The sequence below is a fragment of the Prenolepis imparis genome, unplaced genomic scaffold (assembly GCF_030444845.1).
Source record: "Prenolepis imparis isolate NDT839.2.m4 unplaced genomic scaffold, iyPreImpa1.0 SCAF_2, whole genome shotgun sequence".
Lineage (NCBI taxonomy): Eukaryota > Metazoa > Arthropoda > Insecta > Hymenoptera > Formicidae > Prenolepis > Prenolepis imparis.
Window position 1 is genome coordinate 22695206 of NW_028141160.1, and position 19963 is coordinate 22715168.

Below are 19963 nucleotides of genomic sequence, written 5' to 3' on the forward strand. Positions count from 1 at the left end.
CGTCTTGAAGTTCCTGATCCGCTGCAGTCATAGACTGCAGATTATGACGTCAGAAGCGCAAAGTCATTTGAATCTCTCCCTCTCGTATTATACACATATATCGAAATAATTACGCACGCGAGTTCTATCGCATCGCGTTGGACGAAGAAAATTGACGAAGGACAAAAACGTGCTATTTTTAAATCGCGAAAATAATCTTTTCTTAAATTCGATCGCTTCTAAATATAATATTCGAGTCTGTATATTTTTGTTAAGGACAAATCGAGCTATTTGTAAACTATTTCTTCATTGCTCGATAACATGTTCTTTAAGATCCTCAAAATAAATATACATACATATCTTACAGACATAAGAGAGAACTCTAAGAATCCTTGAAACCCGCCAACCTTGTCTGAACTTTTAACTTGGATAAAGGTGAAGGGAGCAAAGGTAATTCTTGCCGAAACAAAGGATATTACTCTACCGAAATTACAAGTATCGTTACCTTAGAGATCGGAAGCACCGCCTGTATATCGTCCTTCTGTATTTCCAGCCGCGCCTGCAGCTTTCGCTTCTCGACATGATGATGATGATGGTGCTGCAGCTGGTGTTGCATTCGCTGCTGCAACTGATCGACACCCGTCAACTGCGAATCCTTCTCCTCCTCGCCCTGGAGCTCGTATCGCACACTCCACACGATCTTCCCGCCGTCCCAGTTTCCGCTTATCCCGTCTTCGCTGGCCTCCAGCAGCATCGTCATTATTTCTTCCGCGGATCTGAAACGAGATGACGTCTGAATGATTCTCTGAAAAAAAGGTAAGTACACGCAAATAAATAAAAAAATCAACGACAGAGAGAAAGAAGAGAATCTATTCGCGAAATGGAAAGAAATTATCGACGAAAATTCGATAATTAGGTGCAAATATATATAATATTTCTTAATGAAATAATCGAATTATAAACAATTAAATATAAACAACAGAAAAAATAGTTTATAAAACAAGAGAAAAAATTAATTTTGGAGATTATCATTTAAAATTCTTTTTCTTTTAATGAAAATTATATTATAAAATTAATTAAATGGATAATTAAATTGAAATAAAAATTTAATAAAAATTGGTTAATCGATTAGGCTATTAAGCAAAGATCGGAAGTAACGATGTATGCAAATAAGAATGTATCCATGACGAAGCTTTCCTTGTGTGGTGAAATATATACATATGTAGGATGTCAAGATTTCTCGAAAGTTCGAGACGTCGAAAATAATCCAGGGAAGCTGTGTATTTTCACCAACAAAGAGAAAGAGAGATTTACTTGCAGCGGTTTGTGTATATACGGGTTTCTGCCACGGATACGAACAAATGAATTCGTTCATTCGCTCGTGCTCGCGCGAGTGTAAATACACTCTTCCCGATTGATGCTATTTCCTACTATAAGGGAGTTCGTGAGAACGAGCGCAAGAATTAAAAGGAACGAAAACTCGACTCTCTCGCTCTCTCTGTTGTTATCCGGCTGTTGAACGGAAAATAGAAAATTGTGCCTCGCTGATGCTCTCTCGCGCGATGGGCTTTGTATTTGCCTCAATGCACACTATTAAAAGAGAGAGAGAGAGAGAGAGAGAGAGAAAATTTCGTTTGTCCAAATATCTTTTAACCGCTTATGTTTAGTTATACATGCGATTCTGCGGGTTATTCATATTTTACCACGAGCAGCAGGCAAATTAAAATTACCGTGAAACGAGCAATTTCCACGAAAATTAAACAGTAACTAAGCATTCATATAGCTATGTAAATTTAATTATACTGATTAAGATCTATAAATTTATTAGACTTGGTAAATATATATAAACGCGAAACAAAACGGTTTCTGGCATATATAACGTTAAAACGCAAACATATCTACATCTACGTTAAAGATAAAATATTTTAAATTGTGTAAAAAATATATATATATTATATATATATTTTTTTTAAATTGAGAAAAAACCACGTGTCTCTTCCGCGTTAAACGTCAAGAGTTCTCGGTCGCTCGTTACGCGAGATTATCTTTTATCGAAGGTAACGACGTTATAGCTCAAGGTAATTATTCCGCGGCCTCGAGCTACATCTGCCTATAGCAGCATCATACGCGGAGGAGTCGCGTTCACCAGTTTCTCTCTGATCTCGATGCGAGAGCCATCGCGTGTTCGCCAAAGCGAGAGCCGCGCGGCTGCACAGAATCTCGATAAGCCAATCCTCCCCCTTCCTCCCTCCGTCATCCCCGATCAAGTCGATCCCCCGCCGTCCGCTCTCCACTCCCTTTCCACCCTTATCGCGGCCGTCGATCTTCGGGTTGCGTGCGTGACGGCCGATCGACGATCCGAAACGGCGTATAAATCGTTGATTTCGCGGAAGTCGAGACGGAATCAAAGCGGACCATCGGCGGGTTAAACGGCGAGTGATAACGAGAGAGAAAGAGTGAGAGAGAGAGAGAGAGAGAGATTGCTTCTAGCTCCTCCTTCATAGACTTTCGCACATCGCTAACGTCAGCACGTCAGAAAAGTACGGGTGTCACTCTTCCTTGCCGTTCCTCCCTTTCTTTATCAGCGCTTCGCGATATAAGACGGTATAAAAGGCGATCCGTTCGACCGCCGTCGCGATTAGTCTGTCTTTTCGAGTTGGATCGATCATGCGTCGCGGCGCGATACTCCTTCTCGCGAGTAGTTCGCTGCTTCTGCTACTCTGGAGCACGCACGAGGTTCAAGCGTATCCCGCACAGGATAAGGATGACGTCGACTTGACGACGACGGCGCCGGAGAAGTCTGACAGTTCCTTATCGTCCAGCGAGGAAAAGAAGGATGCTGAACGCGCGGAGAGAGACGCGTATCTCGACGAGTTTAAGGACGAGGAGGAAGAGGAATTGCAGCGAGTGAGACGTGCGTCGAAGAAGAAGGGCAAAAGAAATGATGATGATGATGACAGCAGTAGTAGCTCTTCTAGTAGCTCTGACGATGACGACGACGATGACAATAATGATGATCATAAAAAGAGAAACGAATGTGGAAGACGATGTGGAAAATCCAAGAAGGATGACGACGACGACGATGATGATGATAATAATGATCATAAAAAGAACCGATGTGCGAATTCCAAGAAGGATGATGACGACGACGACGACTGTGATAACGATCGCAAGAGCAAGAAGCAACGTGTGAAATCCAAAGTCAAGGACGATGACGACAACAATTGTGATGGTGATGATGATGACGACGATGACGACGATGACGACGACGACGACTCATCATCTTCTTCGTCGTCTTCTTCATCGTCTTCTGAAGAAGATAAGAAACGAAAGAAGAGGCGTGTCAAGGACGATTCTCCGGAAGATGTATCATCGTTCGAAAAGTGGAAAGATAGGGAGAAGTTTATCCGAAGAGATGCATCGGAGACTAATTTGTTCGAAGAGAAGAAATTAAATAATCGATTAGTCAGAGAGGCTGAACAGATATTGGAAAATAACTTGTCCGAGAAAAAGAATGCGAGGAATCGACTTATCAGACAGGTCAAGGATAATTTAGAAAACCGACCGTCATCCGAGGATGATCTTGACATAGAGAAAAACTCGCGATTTAGCCGAGCAGTTGGAGATACTTCCGAAAGGTCCTCCGAGGAGAAGAACAAACCGAAGAATCGATTTGTCAGAGAGCATAATATTTCGGAGGACGATGAAACCATCGAAAGAGTAGCAAGGCGTGAATCAGGGGAGGAGGAAGAGAAGACTCAGTTTGTTCGGTCGAACAAAGATTCCGCGAGTAAATTGTCGTCGGAAAAAAGTGATAAAGCCCTTTTCTTCGGTCCCCCTTACATCGAGGATGTTAGTCGACCGAGCGGTACCGTAAAGCAAACTGATGACAAACCGCACAATCGAGTGACTCGATCGAAGGACGGCAAGAAGAAGAAGAAGAAGATACAGAAGAAGAAGAATACGAAGACGAAGCGCCAATGCACGCCCAAGGCGACTACTGTTAGGGCGGATACTTTAGATCAAACGACACTACCAACGGAACATCTTTCGGTTTGATATATATACATATATGTATGTATATTTATGTAGTATTTAATTCTTAAGATATATTTTCTTTATATCACAAATATGATACAGAGAGTTGACGTATAAAGTTGATACAATTTGGATACTATTGTATGATGATTTAGTTAAACTCCTAAAATCATAGTAAACATAATCAAACGAAAAGTTTATTTGCTTTTTAATAATCGTCCAAGTTTAAGATGAAAATTAGAAAATATACAGAATCTCTTAAATATGAATGAATACACATAAATCTATAATTTATTATTTCTTCGAATAATAATTCATGTTAATTTTTATTAAAGTAAGACGTTTTAACAAGATGTTTTGCATTAAGATAAAATATTATAATAAAATATTATGCAGGAGTCGTAAAATTTCGTTAAGCCGACACATATGTTGGTGAGCTTAGAAAGATTTTCGCTGAGATTGTGAACATGAGAACAGTTAATGCAATGAGCAATTTAAATCCCACGCTGTTAAATTGAAAACGCTGCGAATTAAGTTCTGCCGTGAAGAGCGAGAGACATAATAGGATGAATTTCTCGGCAAATGTGCATTAAAAGATCGAAAAATCGTTAAATTTTATTCTAATAATTGCACAACCATCATTTTGTTTCGTTTTAACGTTTATATTATATTATCAAGAGTTATTTAAAGTTTAAATCAACTCTTTTTTTTCACATATTTTTTAGATTCGGAAAAAAAAAAAATTATTTGAATCTTTTATTTTATCGCGTCAATAACTTTTTAATTATAATTACAACATTTTATAAATTGTTCAATTGAAAGCTGAATATCGATAATTTTGGAATCAATTGAAGCTCAACTTTCAATCGAATAATGTATAAAATATTGTAATTATAATTGAAAAATCTTTATTGTAAGAAACTAATCTTTCAATTGTTATAGAATTTTTTTTGGAAGATTCAACGTAATGTAAAAATATTCAAAACACATATTTTTTTCTGGAATTAAGAAATTTAAAAAAAATGTAAAACAGAGAATTGGTTTAAACATTCAATAATATTCTCAATAATATAAACATATTGTAAAAACGAAAAAAATATTATTGTGCGCTTATTTTATTTTCATAAAAATCAACATTCACGGTCGGAGAAATGTTTGCATTAATTTTTCAATCTTTTTCGTCAATGAACGGGTACCCAAAGAAACTAAATGTGAAAAATGTGTCGGAGAATTTTTCTTCGAAACAAATATTTGGAGATCTCCTAAAATATATAACGGGAAAGGAGATGTTCGATGCCCAGCAGCTGCTATAAAGAAATTGACACGGTGCAATGTGTCGAAAATACACGGTTGATACCCGGGTAACCCATACGGTTTTCAGGGAAAAGTGAAAAATTATGTTTGACAGAAGAGAGTTAAAAGATACGTGAGATACTTACGTGCTTAGCGCACGTGACGTCGTCTCCTTCCGTCTAGCTTTAAACGTGGCGGCTGTGTTTTTCGCGTTGACATCGCTCTGGACTATCCAATCCGGGCTGCTGGACGAGGCGTCCAGGATCTTCACCCCGGGCTTCACTCTCACTCTGAAACACGCAGAAAGTTTTGTAATTGTAGCGTAAGTTCAAGTCACCTATTTTTGCCGTGCGATATATTGGATGAATGGAAGGAGAGAGATGAAATAGCGATGCGAATATGAGAGATGTTTGTGAAATGCCATCAGAAAAATAGGTATAAATCCATTATTCTCCATCGAAATGAATACACATTCGCACACACATGCATATTGACCCTTATTCGTTACAAACGATTCGTTAATTAACAATCTGTACGTATAATTGGCTATTACGTAAGGTAAGGATACTAATCTAGATTTATTCGTCATAGCTATTATTGAATCGTATGATTTTGATTTGAAGAGCAATTAAGATTATTTTTTAATGAGTTCGTATGCCACTCGAGCTATTTGCAGTCAAATGATACGTCGAATTTTGATATCAAATAATTGATATATTTATTTGATTTCTCGAAACAAATCATCATCATCGTTATATACGACAATCTCAAGCGTGACGTAAAAATCTGCCACCCCTTTACGACATAATTAATTTGCAATCAGTAAACGAATACATAGAAGCCCTCGGATATTTTATTAGAGTTTTATTCCGAGAAATTAACGCACGTTTACAAACTGATGCGGGACACTTGTGTGTTAAAAGTGATAGATTATAAAGTACAACGGTGAGGAAAAAAGCGCAAGAAATAAAATAAAAAAAAGGAAAGCTATACGTGGGGACGCTCAGGATATTATACAAGTCACGTATAAAGTTTCAAAAGTGTTTCTTTTTTAACGAAGACTTATACAGCTACTCGACTCCGCGCGCGCTACTTTTTCATTACTCATATCACGTCATATCGATCGCGACTCGCGCGCGAGTTTCTTTCGTACCGTATTATTAGCCACGTCCTCTCTTGTTATTAAAAATGAATGAACGTATAGTCCTTCACCAACGAGGCTCGTTGTTCCCCTTTTCTCTCTCATCCCATCATCCACCACCATGTAATTCTAACAATATCCTCGAGCGCGTTTGTATATTGTCCTCGAATTTTACCCTCTTTACAAAACAATTATTCGCATTTTTTCGAATGTGCGTAAGTGTCTGTGAAGTTAGCACGACATTTTACGAATTTAAAAAAAATAGTAAGAGTTCTTATAGCACTTTTCATAGTTCTACAGTTCCTGATAAAAATTAAAAAGAGTTAAAATTAAAAATTGTTTAAAAAATAGTAGAGAACTACCGTTAAAATTACGGAAAATCATCAGCACGACACATTTTCACTAAATGTGTTGGACGTAATTGTGAAAAATTGTTAAAAAAATAGTAAACATTCGGAACTCTTTGAAAAAATGTTTCTAAAGTAGAGAACTCTTATAGAATTGTAGAGAACTACCGTTAAAACTACGGAAAATCATCAGCACGACACATTTTCACTAAATGTCGTGCTGGACGTAGATATTAAAAATCGATTAAAAATTATTAATTGATGAATATCGATCTGAAATTGCATATATATGCTGAACTTGTGCAGAACTATCGGGAACTCTTCCCGAAAATGATATTATTCAACGCGTTTTAGTACTTTAGAGGGGAGGGTGTCGTGCTAGATTGGCCAAGTTAGCACGACATCTAAACGTGGATATTAAAAATCGATCAAAAATCGTTAATTGATGAATATCGATCTGAAATTGCATATATATGCTAATCTTGCGTAGAACTATCGGGAACTCTTTCCAAAAATGATATTATTCAACGCGTTTTAGTACTTTAGAGGGAAGAGGGGAGGGTGTCGTGCTAGATTCGCGAAGTTAGCACATTTTTTCAATTTTGATTTTTTAATATAAAAAATGCGGAACTCTTTTTAATTTTTATCAGGAACTGTAGAACTATGAAAAGTGCTATAAGAACTCTTACTATTTTTTTAAAATTCGTAAAATGTCCTGCCAACTTCACAGACACTGTGCGTAAATCGAAAATTTATACAATTATTTATAGAATTTTATAGGTACGAGCGAAAAAGTAAAAGAATTTTTTCCGAGTATATATTGTAATAATAAAACAGTTTGTTTCATCGCGCGAAGAAAAATTGTTTACGAGACATTTCGTGAAAAAAATAAGAAAAAAATCAATAAAGAGAAAGTTCATTCTCTTTCCTTCATTAAAAATATAACAATTCCTGAGCATTTTGCCACGATTTCTGTCACTTGTTCGAGAATTTTTAATTATCGATACCAATGATAGAAAAATAGAATGAAGGAGGAGAAAGAGATCCTTCGAGATTCGAGAGCAATCGTGTTTCATTTTTCTTTAGCTACCATCGCTTATATACATTTCCGCCGTTAATGCGACACATAAAAAGCGCGCAGAGAGGAGAGGAGAGAAAATAGATGAAAGGACGAATATAAAACTCGCGATAAATTTTCTCTCCATCCCGGTGAGTGTACGTACTATTACCTTACTCGATCTTGTCAGTTATCTTTGGCAAAGTTGTGCGGTATCGATTTTCCGTTCGATCGTCGGACCAGGAGTGTACGAGAGGACCCTTCACGTATGGCATCTTCATGCTCTTTCGAGTATATATCGGGGGTTCTCGGGGCTGTCGCCGTAATACCCTCGCGCTACCACTTTGTCAACGCAATGTCGCGCGCAATGTTCCGACGCGACGAGGCAGTCTCGTCTAAGAGCCGGATTATAATCAAAGAGACGTCAATAATGCACTTCGCGCTTTATCATATCGGGTTTGTGACACTTTCCCGATCGTCTCTCGTCGAGCGATCTGTTCTAGAGTCGAATCTTTCGAGCGATACAGCGAGAAAAAAGAAAGTATACTGATAATAATAATGAAACATCGACGTAACAAGAAGAGAATACTCTGTACAAATTTATTTTGATCACACCAGAATAAATTCTAATAAAACAATGAATAATTTTTTTAAAGAATAAATATGGTATTTTTGATCGAAGAGATTATGCGTTTATATATATATCTCATTGCCAATATATGGAGATGATTTTTCTTGATATTCTTGTATCACTGAGTTTTCAAGTAGTATTTTTTTATGTAAAGTATCGGAATTTCTATATATCTTTCTGAAATTTATGTACAGAAAAATATTGCTTTTATTTTTTTTTTAGAAAACTGTATCATTGAGTATGCTTTGCATTAATAAAATACTACTTGAAAACTCAGTGATACAAAAATAAGAAAAAAAAGATGAAGGCTAATATTTTTCTCGAGGGGTGTCTCACTCGTAAAAAATTTGTACATGTATTGCGAATTATCGAGAATTCTAAGTAATTCCATGTAAATGCGACGGAATGCGTGTAATTATGTTAATTTTTTAAAACTAATTTTAAATGAAATACAATATTTAAATATTAGTATTGTTTAATTTAGTAAGAAAAATGTAATTAGAATGATTATGAAAAGAAATATTAAGAAAAATCAATTTGAGTTATTGTTAAATTATATAGTATCATATATAAAATCTAGTACCAATGTATTATGCAAAACATTTAAAATTAATATTTTTTAAAAATTAATATTGCAAATATTTCGTTGGAACACTTAAATTAAAATATTATATTATTATTAAGATATAACAAAAAGTTACGCGCATTCCCAATTATAAATTTTAAAAAATGTCTTATTTTAAATTTCGTGATTAAAAAACTCAGAAATTTTTAAAAAATTGATTTAAAAACACTTTTAATAAAAATTTCTTTTATATAAACTTAAACACACAAAATACAAATAAAATTAAATTAGATCTGAACAAATTAAATATCAAATATTAATGATTTCATAAATTATAATATTTAATAAAATATATATTTAAAAAACGTCATAACTTCATTTTAATTTTTTTAAGACGTTTTAATCTTGTTTGGGTTATTATTGTTTTTATTAATTCCAAAAAAAATGTACATGTATTGCGACAGTGAGACACCCCTCGATTTTTCTATATATAAATAACAGAAAAAAAGTAGAAATTCCGAGTATATGCGCATTAATAAAACACCACTTGGAAACTCAGTGTGACATACAAGGATGTAAAGAAGAATCATCTCCAAATTGGTCCCCGAGGAACAACGTTATGATGAAAACAAAATAGCGCGTCGAAGTGAATCCGGGACGCTCTCGGCATAATCATAAAACGGTACATGACAGATGAATGTCAGCCGCGCGTGACATTCCTTCCGATCTCGAGATTCTCGCGCGTATAAGTACATTTCTCAAAAATTTACAGCCAAAGGGGAGAATCACGTACAACACTGTACGCACGTATTCCGACCGGAAATCTCGCGACATTGGGGGGAGGGAGACCGTCGTTCGTCTTCGTCGTCGAGAGTCATCTCGCGCGAATAGGATATCACGTTTTCCTCATCATCGACTCGCTCGCGCGCGAACCAGCACAGAATAACCATTCGCATTCTTCTTCCTTCTCCCCCCGAACGTTTTACGTACTCGTGCTCCAGTTACGTGACCGAGTCGCAAGGTCGTCGGTATCATCGCATGTATATGCGCGGTATAATAACGCGGGGGGGTAGGAGGGTGGAAGGGGGAGGAAATGCGACGGAAGAAACGCGTCTATCTGACGCCGCCGGGACGACGCACAGATTATTCATCGCGATGTCGCGTCCCGATCCCGATGTTGGCGTCTGCGGTACACCGCGGTACCCGACGCGACAAATCAGACGTTGTCGTTGTGTTGCCACGATAATCCGACCTCACCCCTCCGCTCGGCTGAACCCCCTTTGGGTCACATTATCCGAGCTGTAAAACGACGTAACATATCGCACACGCGTCGTTTCATCCTTATCGTTTGAACGCTTTAATTTTATTTTCGCTCTCTCTCTTTTTTTTTTGCAAACATTTCAAGTAGAGCGTTTCAATTTTATCGAGGAATGCATGTTAATTACTCTGCAGCGCGATTCCGACGTAATAGGATGCGAAACGTACCGACACGTGTTATCCAAAGTCGGAATTACCGTAATATCGATATAAAAAATATATTTTACATGATGATATGTATAATATAAAAAAATATATAAATATATATATATAATAATAAAAGATATATATACACTGTAAAAAAATTTTGTGTAAAATTACAACTATTATAGTGGGTAATTTTAAGACCCACTATAATAGTTGTAAATTTCCACGCGTTTGTAAATTTGCAGTATATACAAGTAAAATTAATTTCTTCATTTGTATAATTAAGCTGATTGCAAAAATAAATTTACAATATGTATATAAAATTATAAAACGATAATGTAAAAATATTTTTTATAATTGTATTATTAAACATATTATTAAACATATTATTATTAAACATATTATTAAACACGATATATAGAATATTACTGTTGTATTGAGTAATATTACAAAAATTTAGATAATTACATAAAATCTTTAAAATATCATATTATTTCGTAAGTTTCCATATAAAAGAAGATATATTTACATAATAAAAGACAAATCTACATAATTTTGTGGAATTACATAATTTCTGTAAAATTACATGATTTCTTATATTTACAAGACTAATCATGTAATTTTTACACCTATTATTTGTGTAAATTTACTAAATTTTTTTACAGTGTATGGAATCGAGAGAGAGAGACCGTTGGGGTAATATTATCAAGGCCGTGATAATTTATTCATGCACCGTCATTGGTTCAATGCGCATGCCCTTAAGCCTTTTGCTCGCGATCCCATATACGTATCCTCGAGGACGAGGTCATTCTTAATTCAAGCTGGAACGAGGATTTTCGAGCGCGCGAGTGCCATCGCCCTCCTAAGCGGATCTCGCGGCGGAAAAGTGCACCGAGAGAACCGGCTAATACGAAATTCGAGGCGTGTATACAGGGTGTCCGGTAATAGTCGCATCAACCGTGTGCAGATTCCTGGGATCATTTGGAGACGATTTTTCCTCAGCGAAAATGTCGAGGGAGGTCATTATTTTTTGCATGTTTTCAATTTTTGCCATCATGTATCTTTGTAACTAAGCCTTAAATTAAAATTCTATTAAAGTAAACTCTACCTAAAATTAACTGAAGAATGTGAATTTATTATTATTTTATTTCCACAAGGCTTAGTTTGCGAAAAACCCTTTATTTTCAATCGCTTATAACTCGAAAATTATTGGTGTCTCGACATTTTTGCTGAGGAAAAATCGTCTCCAAATGATCCCAGGAATCTGCACACGACGGTTGATGCGACTATTACCGGACACCCTGTATAGGTATATATGTATTTTCTGACCCGTACCGAAAGAGGAGACAGGATATTGCCTCTTCGAGTTACTTGGGCGTATATATTTGCCCAAAGTCGAAGAAGAAGAAGAAGAAGAAGAAGAAGAGGCCGGGGCTGATTCGTATTTAAGGACGGCTAGCTGGTTACCAGGGTTTTCCATATCGGACGCCCTTCATAATAATAACTCAATTTACCTCCAAGCCGAAGGAAGCGCCCTTCTTCTTCGTCCCTTCCTTACCCTTATCGCTCGGAAAGGGAAAACGGTATATACCTTTTTCCGCTTATGCGAATGTGTCGCCGTAATCCTCGCATCGTATGCGGGGGATCGTAGGAGGAATTCAAAGCGCGGAAACGAGGAACGCGACATTTTCCGAGAGACGACGACGACGACGACGACGACGTTTTCCCGAGATCCCGGTATAAAATATTCTCGAGGCGAAGTCTGATTTGTCGTCCGCGAATATCCTAAGCTAGAGAAAGAGAGGGATGGACGATTTCCGATGTGACATGAGACTTTTAGAAGCGGTCAAGCACGAATAAGGATCGTCGAATGCAAATGCTCATTTGTCGACAAAGGGGAGAAACACCCCCTTCTCCTGTTATTACGCTATCATCACATATGTAACAAAGTATATAACAATGCCTCCGCGCATTTTACTCGCGTTATAGCAAAGTTTCAGATTAATCGGCCGCAAAGTGTCAAGTTATCTAGGATCTTCTCTTCTCGCTTCAAAATTCCGCCGGCGTCAGATGTTATATAACATATGGCGGTTTGCACCGCGGCGCATATCGTGGCGCATACTGCAGCGAATACTACGGCCAACACACGCGCACGCATACATATACAGAGTGTTAACTTTATTCTCGGCAATCGTACTACATAGCGGCGAGGATATGGCGCATGTGTTCCATATATCTAAGAAGAACTCCAATTGTGTGTTTTCTCCGCGTCGAGCAGCAATTTAAGGGCACAAAAACAAGGCATATAATTACCGTTTCCGCGCAAGCAGAATTCGCTTCCTCGCTTTCGACAATTCATTTACCTATCTCCGATCTCTTAATCGTTTCGCGACGAAAATCTCCCCGGAACTTTAATTAAATATCCGTATTTAAGATAGGGGTAAATTAAAAGCTCGAGGGTAATAAAAATCCGAGACGTAAAAAGAACATCGTTAAAAATATATAAATAAAATATAATATATAAAAATTAATGACATATCTATTGTTCATATTGCAGTCTTTAAGTTTCTTTCGAGTTTTCATTTTATTTGTCTATATATCCTTCATTATTTATCCACATTCTTGTCCAATTACATCAAGTTTGCATTCATTTCGAGCAATTTATAACACTATTTTCGATTATCACTCATCAATGATAAGAGATGATCTATGGTGTAAGAAGATGAAAATTAGTGGAGAAAAACAACAATGCGAAATGGGTGATGAATATTGGACACCGTTAAACGGAATACTCGGTAGTATTCCGGCCGAGCGAGTTAGGTTTACGAGCCAATTACAAGTTCCAGATCGAGTTATTTCCGCGAGCCTATCTCGCATTTACATACAAATCGCCGATGTGCGAAGCGACATGCGGGGAACGCTATATCGAGAGAGGGACCTCGAATCTACACACCCGTATGTGTGCTTACTCGCGTTGACAAATGACCAAATGTCGCTCCGTAGCTGCCCGTTTATTCAATGATCATCCTCCCTCCATTCCGCGCCCTCTCAATCCCTCTCTTCTTCCCTTCTGTGTGTTTTCGGGCGATCGATATACGTGTGTATGCACAAAATCGCTCGCAAATCGTCTGTACGTATCGCGTGACAAAAATTTTAACAAATTTGAAGAATTAAGATCGATTTTTCCAAGTCTGATTATAAACATTTGTTTATATATATATTTAAAAAATTATATATAAATGTTAAAAATTCTAAAATTGTATATAAAATATTAATATATATATATGTATATATACAATATATAAAAATTATTAATAACACAGAGAAAGAATTTTCTTTTAGAATTTACCCTAAAAATCATGGTAATCGTGGGACAATGTGGTATGGAAAGAATTTTAAAAATATGTTTGATTAATTTGACCATACTTTTAGTAAATTTTATTATATATTTTTAGTAAAATTAATCAAACATATTTTATATTTTATTGTGATAGATATTATTTTTTATTGTGATCAATATTAATCAAAGAAATACTGATAAAATTCTTTCCATACCATATTCTCCAACGATTATCATGATTTTCAGGGTAAATTCTACGAGAAAATTCTTTCTGTGCGTATAGAATTTATATATAAAATTATTTATATAAAAATTATATAAATATATATATATGTATATTTTTTTTAATGATATAAAAGTTGTATCTCTCTTAATTTTCCGGAAACAATAAAATATCGGAGGAAAGAGACAGAGTTTCCATGACCGAAACAGAGTGCAGCTTTTGCGAGGCGGACGCGTAAGAAAATCTACAGTCCAACGTGGTGCTGTAAGAGCCGCCTTAGATTAAGGTTGCGAGACATAAAAAGCGGCGTAAAACCCGACCACCCTTGACACGAACAGGGGCTACGATTAGCCCTTAGCAAGCTCTTTAACGCGTGAAGAAATTTTCGCTCACCTTGCCTCCTGAACCGTTTTTCCCCGAGGGCTCTTACTTGGGGTAGTACGCGTTTAAAGTATTTACGAGTATTCTCGGATTACGAGCGTTTTATCCTTTCCTTTCCAAATTTATATTACATTTGTTGCGTAAATAAAAGGACAGTGAATATATTACATTTATAATACTTGATACTTTATTAGCAATATGAATTATTTTTTTTTAATTAAAAATTGTATCAATCATCTCAATATATAAAATATTCATATTTGAAAAAGGATCTGGAAATTATATATTATTGATTTCGTATAATAGTGTCCCACATTTCCATAGTAAATCCGAAAGAGCGATGTGAAAATTGAAAGATAATAAACTCTTATTTTTGCCATGTAAAATATTTGTAAAAGATATTTGCATAAAAAAACGTTCAAAGATAAAAATGATTTATATAATAGAAATATCGCTGTAAGCAAAATTTCGCAATTTTCCAGATTACGAGGACTATTATATGGATAATATGAGAAAAAAAAATAGAAAAAGAAGATAGAATATATCTTCACATATATGTATATTAGTTCTCTCGTAGCTTTGATAAAAATGTACGACCATATCTTCCTAATAATATTTAAATTCGCATAAAAAGGCGAAATATCAAGACTACGATAGACTACGCAAATTCCTGCGTACATAAACAAACTACGCATTTCTGCTTTAAAATCGAATGCAGAATATTGCGAAGATGATCTCGATAACCTGCGACCTCCAGCTATCGACATCCGCGTTATCTCATCGTTCAAACGGATCATACTACGGCGATACGGATGCAAAATAATAACAAAATTGCGTGAGTAATATTTCGAAAATATAACATCAAGCTCTTCAATTTGATGTCCGCTATTTCAAGCAGCGATAAAGAAATGGAATAATTCAACAGATAACACTTTATGAAAATTTATTTAAGCATAGAATTGTCATTGCAAAAATAATATTTCTGAGATAATCGTTATTTTAAGGCTTAATTATCCTCTATTTGATCCTCTAAGAATTTATATAGAGCGAGCATATATTCTAATATTAAATCTCTCAATTTCGTGTGTAATATCGTTCAAAAAGCGAATTAAATAATTTATACGTCATATTTAACAGTCATGAAAGTTTAAAAGTTCGTAGTTATTTGCGAGTTCATAAATTTTAAACAAACTATATTACTATCTCTAAAAATATATACATTTCAACCATAAATTCTAAATTCGCACCAAAGAAAGAAGAAATAAAAAAATTGCATTCAATGTTGATTATATGTCGGAAAATAAAGTCGCGAATTAAAGTTCCTTTAGAGACCTCATCATTAAAATCATTGAAAAATGTCAGCGCGTCCGTCTAATTAATTATACAAGTTTCATATTCTCTTATTAATAAATGTGGGCAATTTCGCGCGTTACGTATGCAGGTATACGTCATTATATTCCGCGGAAGAACCTCTCGTATCTGCAAGTGCAAGAGCGTTCCCGCGACGTTATCGAATGCGAGAAATATCTCTGGACGAGGACAGGTCGCATTCCTAAAGAGCGCGTTACAGAGCCGACGACGACGACGTTTCTCACGCGGATTGGCTTTGCTGGTCCACCACGCTCGAGTGTCTCTCTCTCTCTCTCCCCCCTGCTTCGCATTCCGCGTCGCGAAACTTCCAAGTGCTTACTAACAACAAACGAGCTTGTAACTTTGCCCGCCGGCTTACTTGACAATTCATCCAATTAGGAGATTTCAGCTCCTCCCGAGGGGACGTTTTCGACCCACTTTCCGACCGCGTGCGATCCGAGAGGGAGAGAGAGAAAAAGGGAGGGTGGTTTAAAACGCTCCTCGCGAAATACGCGCGGTGGAAAAAAAAAAGTTAATGCACAAAGTGAACCTCAACGGGCGGAAACGACGTCGCGTCTCTCGCATAAAATCGCCTATTTGTCCGGAAGCGGTTCAACTGGACATTTGCGCGTAAGCGTGTTTGTGCTCACTAATTAACTGCGGATTTGCGCGCAACACGCGGATTTATATATTAAATCTTCATTCGATTTCGTCAAATAATAATTTGGCGCAAAATTTGTAAATTCTTCTCGCGTTAATCGATACGTGATTTCCGATGCGAAATTGCGCGAATAATATTTCGAAAATATCATATTTTGATAGACTTTAATTCGATGTCTGTTTATATAGTGATAAAATAGGGAAGCTCAGCGGAGAACACTTAAAAATTAATAATATAAAGCACAGAATTATCGTCATTGCGAAGATATAATACTTATTATTTAATTTGAATTTTAAAGGTTGATTTGTGCCCTTAAAAATTTATACAGCTAGCATACTTTAATATTAAATCTCTCCATTTCATGTATATCATTCAAAAAAACGAGTTAAATAATTTATACGTCATATTTAGTATGTTGTTTATGTATGTTGATTATGTATAGTTATAAAATTTTTAAAATTCGTGGTTTTTACTACTTGATAAATTTTAAACAAACTACATTTTTCTATCTCGAAAAATATATATATATTTTTATTCAACAATAAATTCTGAATTCATCAAAATATGGGGATAAAATTTTATTCAATATTGATTATACGTCGAAATACGTGCAAATTAAAATTTCTCTCGAGATGCTATTAGAAATAGATGGATTAATAGGAGCAAACGAAATTAGTCGCTTCGATTTCTTATAACATTTTAACGAATTTCTCTATTTTTATCTATTTTTAATTTATTTTTAATCGACAAATCATTAGACAAGTAATTATGCCGGACAGATGCTTCTAGCTTCTCTGAATAAAGGATATCGTTTTCTCCCAAGAAAATCACTTACCTCAGGATAACAGCGACGATTAACGGCAGTCGATCCTGATGGGACTCGGTCATTTTGGCAGGATGCAGAAACGCCGGGACGTGCAGTCTGGATCTCGGATAGAGCGGCCCGTGTGGCACCAGCAGGGTAAACAGGTCGTCCGCTCTGAGCTCCTTGTAATCGGCCTTGTTCGGCGCCAGCGGTACTTGACCCAGGGGAGTGACGGGTTGAATCTGCACCCTGGGCCTGCAGAATCCCGATCCGGTGGCGTCGACCGAACCACCATTATCGAGACCACCTTCCTCCGTGCGCGGTTCCAGGACGGAGTAGGCGACCTGGATCAATCGCGGCAGACTCTTGGCGACCTTGACACGACCGGAGGCATCGGGCGGCGGCAAGGGCGCCCACCAATCAGCTGGTATAGTTATTTGCGCCAGACACACACCATTCTCACCGTCGGGGCTGCAGGCGGCCGTGAGCGCGGAAGATGACGAAGAAGAAGAAGAAGAAGAGGAGGAGGAGGAGGAGGAGGAGGAGGAGGATGATGATGATGATGATGATGATGATGATGATGACGAAGAGGAGGAAGAGGAAGAGTAGCGCCCGTTGCTGCTTCTGCTCGCGGCGTTTCCGCGTGATGGACTGGCCAGAGTAGCGTGCAACACCACGCAGACCCGCTGATGACGCGCCATCAACAGCTGACGTCTACCTCCGGTCTCGCTGCCGGCGTGGAAGAGCACCCTGAGGACGGGCGAGTCGCGCGGCACGCTGTTGCCCACCAGGTGGGCCGACATGTCCAGGTGACGTGCTCCGAGCTCCTGCGCGTCCAGGATCGTCGCCGCCGTCAGATTGCGCCGCGTTTCCGGCAACGCCGGTAAAGCGTCCAGCGGATCAGGGACTATGTAACGCGCGGGGACCGTCTGTTTGGTGCTGAAGGGCCCGTACGTCGCCCGCACCGAGACCGGCTCGCTCGTCTGGAAGACGGTGAACTTGTCGATCGAGAGGACGGAGCCCGGCGGCGGCGACGGCACCGCGCTCGTCGGACTATTGTTGTTGTTGTTGTTGTTGTTACTCGACGCACCGTTCGTCGACAGCGGCGGAACCGAGTCCGACGTGCCGCGGGCAGGGTAGTATTGTCGCTGCGTGTGCTTCAGGAAGAATCCGCCGTCCTTGTTCTCGAAGTGAACCTCCACCGACGCCGCCACGTCTGAAGAAGACGAAAACAGAAAGACAACTCGGTCAGAGCGAGAGTTTCGAGCTTGGAGCTTACTTTAGAATTACTTGCTTGGTAATTAGTTGCGTCATCGCATCGACGTCTCGATGCTCGACAACTCGACTTGACGATGTAAAGCGCGACTTTTCTCTGTACTTTGAACGTGTAATTGATATCATTTTGAATCATATTTGCACACAGAGAGAATTTTCTCTTTGAATTTACCCTGAAAATCATGGTAATCGTGGGACAATGTGGTATGGAAAGAATTTTAAAATATGTACGATTAATTTTACCATTCTTTTAGTAAATTTTACTATACTTTTAGTGAAATATTAATCAAATATTTTATATTTGATATTATATTTTATTGTAATTTCTAAGAGAAAAATCTCCGAGTGCATGTTAGATAAATACTTAAAAAAAATCTTTATTTTATTTATTTGTGAAAATATCATTATTAATATAAAGTTTATTTTTTCTGTTAATAATATCCACAGAAGGAAGAATGAGAGAGAAAGAGAGAGATTTAAAGTCATCTTAATTAATTGTATTAATTTAAATCTCCCTGCTCTCTTTATTCATAAGTGGCTAAACCAATCTTAAGTTTAAAGCGTCCTATATATACCTATATTATATTCCTCACCATGAAATGTATATAAACAGCTCTCTTGGTTCTAAACAATTTGAAGGCAACTTGAAATTAATGTTTTGATGTTAAATACAACAGATTTGAATATGTAATCAGATAGACACGTAAAAGCGTCTAAAATGTCTATAAAATATTTCTAAAAAAATATCTCCGATTTATTAAAGAGATACGTCTTATATGAAATTTATCTGACATTATTTTCAAACGTTTGAATCCACAATGTAATAAAAATAGTACGCGTTTTCGAATTATTGGAAAATGAAAGAAAAGAAGAACGAAATGCAATATTAATTAAATGCCCTTTATATTAATAATATACGAAATAATGCTTTAACATTGATAAATATCCTTTGAACAGAATTTTAATACTCTCTGAATTTTACAATATTTTTCAGACAATAATTTCTGGATATCCGCTATCTCTTATTTCTCGTTTTTCAATTTTAATTTCACCGATATCTCGCGTCCTACGTTCTTACATATTACATATTAGTAAGTCGGAGCTGTATCGTAGCATCTCGAGCCACCGCGACAAAGACGGGGGCGACTTCCTCCCGGCGATAAATCATCGGCGCGCAACGCAAAGTCGACAATTTTTCCTATCGCGTCGATGTGGTACAAGACGCGACGAAGAATGGAGTCGCGCCGGGAAAGTTGGCTACGCGCATCCGAAAGTTGGTCCAGGTGAGTTGAGGAGAAGTTGTAAATCGGCGTTAGGCAAGAAGGGGCAAGAAAGGAGAGGAAAGGGGGAAAAGGAGGGAAAGGAGGATGGCGGCTGCGCTCCATCCGAACATAAATTTCCCGAGCAAATCCC

At 37.3% G+C, this 19963-nt stretch overlaps 1 protein-coding gene across 2 annotated transcripts in view; it reads right to left on the reverse strand.

Annotated features, from left to right (window-relative positions):
* Dtn (transmembrane protein 132C dtn) overlaps positions 1–19963 on the reverse strand; it is a 128288-nt gene that overhangs the window by 18553 nt on the left and 89772 nt on the right. For both annotated transcript variants that reach the window (XM_083032185.1, XM_083032184.1), the window contains exons 2-4: positions 17306–18491; positions 5457–5600; positions 485–755 (exon numbers count right to left, since the gene is read on the reverse strand). In XM_083032185.1, the coding sequence (XP_082888311.1) occupies positions 485–755; positions 5457–5600; positions 17306–18491 (1601 nt within the window). The remainder of the gene's footprint in view (positions 1–484; positions 756–5456; positions 5601–17305; positions 18492–19963) is intronic.